This window comes from Myotis davidii, unplaced genomic scaffold (genome assembly GCF_000327345.1).
Source record: "Myotis davidii unplaced genomic scaffold, ASM32734v1 scaffold328, whole genome shotgun sequence".
Lineage (NCBI taxonomy): Eukaryota > Metazoa > Chordata > Mammalia > Chiroptera > Vespertilionidae > Myotis > Myotis davidii.
The window spans coordinates 665,968-670,185 of record NW_006300373.1 but is presented as its reverse complement, the minus strand read 5'-3'; the positions used below and the strand labels follow the sequence as shown (position 1 = coordinate 670,185).

The window sequence follows — 4,218 nt, the reverse complement described above, 5'->3', positions numbered from 1 at the left end:
ACGTGTACACTGCTGTGTGTGTGTGTGTTTGTGTGTGCTCACAGATCCTTTCTCCGGCCTTTATATCTGCACGTGTACACTGCTGTGTGTGTGTGTGTTTGTGTGTGCTCACAGCTCCTTTCTCCAGCCTTTATATCTAAACGTGTACACTGCTGTGTGTGTGTGTGTTTGTGTGTGCTCACAGATCCTTTCTCCGGCCTTTATATCTGCACGTGTACACTGCTGTGTGTGTGTGTGTTTGTGTGTGCTCACAGCTCCTTTCTCCAGCCTTTATATCTAAACGTGTACACTGCTGTGTGTGTGTGTGTTTGTGTGTGCTCACAACTCCTTTCTCTAGCCTTTATATCTAAACGTGTACACTGCTGTGTGTGTGTGTGTTTGTGTGTGCTCACAACTCCTTTCTCCGGCCTTTATATCTAAACTTGTACACTGCTGTGTGTGTGTGTGTGTGTTTATAGCTCCTCTTGTACAAAATATTGCCATGACCTTTTACATCATCACTTTCACACTACGGGTCTTCTAACACAGGACGGATACACCGTAATTCATTTAACAGCTCGCCCCTTGGTCACATACAAATTGCTTCTAACTTACTCAGGCACCAGTGAACCTGTGCGCGTGTAAAATACACACGGCATCTCTGACAATGTTCTCAGAATGCACTCTCGCCGCGCGCTCCTGGCGGCGCAGACACGGATGCCTGCGGAAGGCCCTCGCAGCGGAGGGGAGCCCTGCGGACCCTCTGAGGAACCAGCAGCAAACAGCGCTCCTACTCACTGTCTTCCAGCAGGTCTGTGATGTTCAGCTCCAGGGACGGGAAGATCTTCTTAAACAGCTTAAAGTCCTTCCCAAACCGAGGCGTCTGGATGATCAGGCATGACGGGGCCTGGAAAGGGGAGTGTTTTAGGATCAAAGCGCTGGGAACCTTTCCCTGCGGGCCCGGCCGGCGTGGCTCAGCGGCTGAGCGTCGGCCTGTGAACCAGGTCAGGGTGTGACTCCCGGCCAGAACGTCCAGATAAAACACAAGCACGACCACTGACCTCTGCAAACTTCAGGTCGCTGTTGATAAAAGACCATTCCAGCAGCTGCTGGATTGTAGGAACTCCAACTTTCTCATTTTTCTCCATAAAAATTTGATAGAAGTAACAATCTTGTACTTTTTGACCCGCTGACCTGAAAGAAAACCCAGAGTTTCCTTGTGAAATGCTTACATCACAACGTGAATGGCTCCAATAGTGTCGGAGGACAGAAAACTACGCATTTGATGGTGCAACTTCTGACATCAGACCAACGGGGCAAAGGCAATAATTTAGATAAAATAACTAAATGTCTCTCTCCCCAGCCATCCATCAGTCCAGGTCTCGGGGTTCTGTTTTTATTCAGTGCGTCCCTGAGTGAGTAAGTTAGTGCTGTGGAGAAGACGATGGTGGGGATTAATGTGCCTGTGGGACAGAGCCCGGGGAGACCCTAACACACGGATGTGATGTAACCCGAGGGCCTCGTCGCCAGCCGAGGGCGGAGGGGACAAGATGTTTCTTTTCCAGGGCGTCTATAAAAATGTGAACGTTACCTTATTTTTAACAATGGTTCCACCCTTAAAATATGATGAAACAAGATATTCAAGAATTCTTCAGGATCTAGGAGAAAATAAAAAATCAAATAAGTCCCTGCCAAACTTTTAAATCATTCTATTTTTCAGAACAGCCATCTACCTACACTGAATCCTGTTTCATAGTCAATCTTATTTCAATTAAAAGCACAGTTCTCATGTTTTTCTAACTAAAAATACAAAGGATATGATAAAATATGAAGCTCTAACTTTGTTGTGATATTATTGCATTTGAAAAGGTATCATCATTCACGCATGATGACATAATTTTAGTTTCTTTTGAGGGGTTTAAGATCAGTGGAATGAAGCCTGAAGTACAACCCTGTATTTTCCTGACACTTAAATAATTACCAGGCCTCTAAGCATTACCGCTAGTTCCAACGCGCTGCTAGCACGTTCAGAGTCAGAGCTGCATCTCGGAGGAAAGCCAGCAGCCATGAACAGACAAAACGCTGACTCTGACCGTGACGTCACCCTGTGCGGCAGGAGGCTCCGGGGGACGGTGTGGCTGAGCCGACCACCCTCCCGCGGAGAGGGGTCCAATGGGCCACTGGATGGGAACACTGGGGAGGAACACTCCCGGATACCCACCGCCTGCCTACAGCCCGCCCGCTGCTCACAGAGCCCTCTCGTCCATACTGCCACTCCCTTTAGAAGAGAGACAGCATTTTAAAAGGGGGAGCAGTCCGGCTGGCAGGGCTCAGTGGTTGAGCGTCAACCTACAAACCAGGAGGTCAAGGTTCAATTCCTGGTCAGGGCACATGCTGGGTTGCAGGCTTGATCCCCAGTGTGGGGCGTGCAGGAGGCAGCCGATCAACGATTCTCTCTCATCATTGGTGTTTTTATCTCCCTCTCCTCTCCCTTCCTCTCTGAAATCAATAAAAGTATATATTAAAAAAATAATAAAAATTAAAAATAAAAGGGGAGAAAATTGTACACCGCACGGACGTGTCTGTTTAAAACCTCCTCCCCGCGCTGCACGGGCGGTCAGGGCAGGGCGCCTGGTCATCTTAGGGCGGGTCCTGGGAGGGAAGACACTCACCTTTCTCTTCAGAGGTAAATCCGGACGCAGCGCCAACTTTTTCAAGTATTTTCCTCAGTTTCATAATCTTTGTGGCACACACATATCCATATCTATGTTAGTAAAAATATGAATTAATACTGACACACACATTCAATTCACAGAACATGTTTTGATAATCACAAATTCCTTATATAACTTCAGCATGTCATAAATCAATAGGCTAGACAATTATTTTGAAAAACACACTTAAAGGCTTCTTTTTTTTCTTTTTATTGCTTTACGGGGGTGAGTTTGAAAAGTTAAGAATCTGGAATGGGAATTATCCCAGACACTATTATACCCTAAAAATAACTACCACACACTAATACAAGAAAAAATACTTTGATTTTATGATGACTGGTTAAGGCTATTTGCTTAAGAAATCAGAGCTAACTTTATAGAACTGAATATGTAACTTTGAGAGAGAGAGAGAGAGAGAGAGAGAGAGAGAGAGAGAGAGAGTCCTTTTAGCATTAAAGCATGAGACAGCCACCAGGAGGCAGGGCAAAGGGTGGTGCTAAGACACTGAAAATCTAAAATGTGCTCTAAAACCCGCCATCGTCATGTGACACTTCCGCTCGTGTCTGTCTGAGCACAGGGCACATCCCACACCCTCCATCGCGACAAACTCTCACTCCAGCGGCTGCAGAAGAGACGCGAGAGGCCGCTGTGGGCTGCCCAAGGGCCACTCAGAACTGGCTGTTTTTAAATTTTTTATGTTAAGTGCTGGGTGTTCACTATATGTTGGCTGCAGAGATGAAGAATGCACGAACACTCACTACCCAACCAATAAACTCTCCTTCGCTCCTTTTCTCCCAGATGAAGTCAGGCTTAAGCAGCCAGGTATCATTTGGACTAAGAGGCACAGTGACTGCGGGGCTGGACTCGGCTCTTTGAGGAGAGAGGGGCCCGCCGGCTCGGCTCTCCCGCCTCCTGCATTGCCACCCTGTGGCGCCGTCCACCACTGGGCCCACCGCTCCGTGACACACACTGCATGCTACACCTCGGGCAGATTCAAAATTAAATGAGTAGAGGCAGTACCAGGACCAAAGGCCAAACACATCATTAAAACTCCATCAAGAAAATAAATCCCACCCATTTCGTGTGAAATAAAAACCAGGCGGAAACTAATCACTTTACCAAGAAACAGCAGCTAGGACGCCGCGCTCAGGCAGCAACAACCGCCCCCACTCACATCCGCAGCGGGTTGACGATCTCCGTGCGCAGCAGCTCCTGCGTCTCACTGTAGTACTCCACGTCGTCCTTGTCTTTGGGCCTAAGCAACACGGTGTCCAGAACGGAACTGAAGGCAAACAAGCTGCAAAACAGACAGATCTGTCCTCGCGCCGTAACCCGTTACCATTGCGAGAAACACACACTGAGGAGGACGTGCAGAACAAGCCGTCGCGTCCGGGAACAAACAAGAGAAATCCGTGCTTTTCATCATACGGGGTCCCCAGGGCCGGCTCCCAAGGCGTATAGGCCGCACACAGTGAAATGCAAGCCTCCCTCCGTCTCAGGTGCAGACACCCTGTCGCTCTACTCA

At 48.2% G+C, this 4,218-nt stretch overlaps 1 protein-coding gene across 1 annotated transcript in view; it reads right to left on the bottom strand.

Moving 5' to 3' along the window:
* Window positions 1-4,218, bottom strand: part of CYLD (cylindromatosis (turban tumor syndrome)) — a 25,295-nt gene that overhangs the window by 2,254 nt on the left and 18,823 nt on the right. Inside the window, 5 exon segments of the mRNA XM_015572642.1 lie at window positions 656-886; window positions 1,041-1,173; window positions 1,571-1,637; window positions 2,652-2,743; window positions 3,868-3,990. Coding sequence (XP_015428128.1) covers window positions 656-886; window positions 1,041-1,173; window positions 1,571-1,637; window positions 2,652-2,743; window positions 3,868-3,990 — 646 coding nt within the window.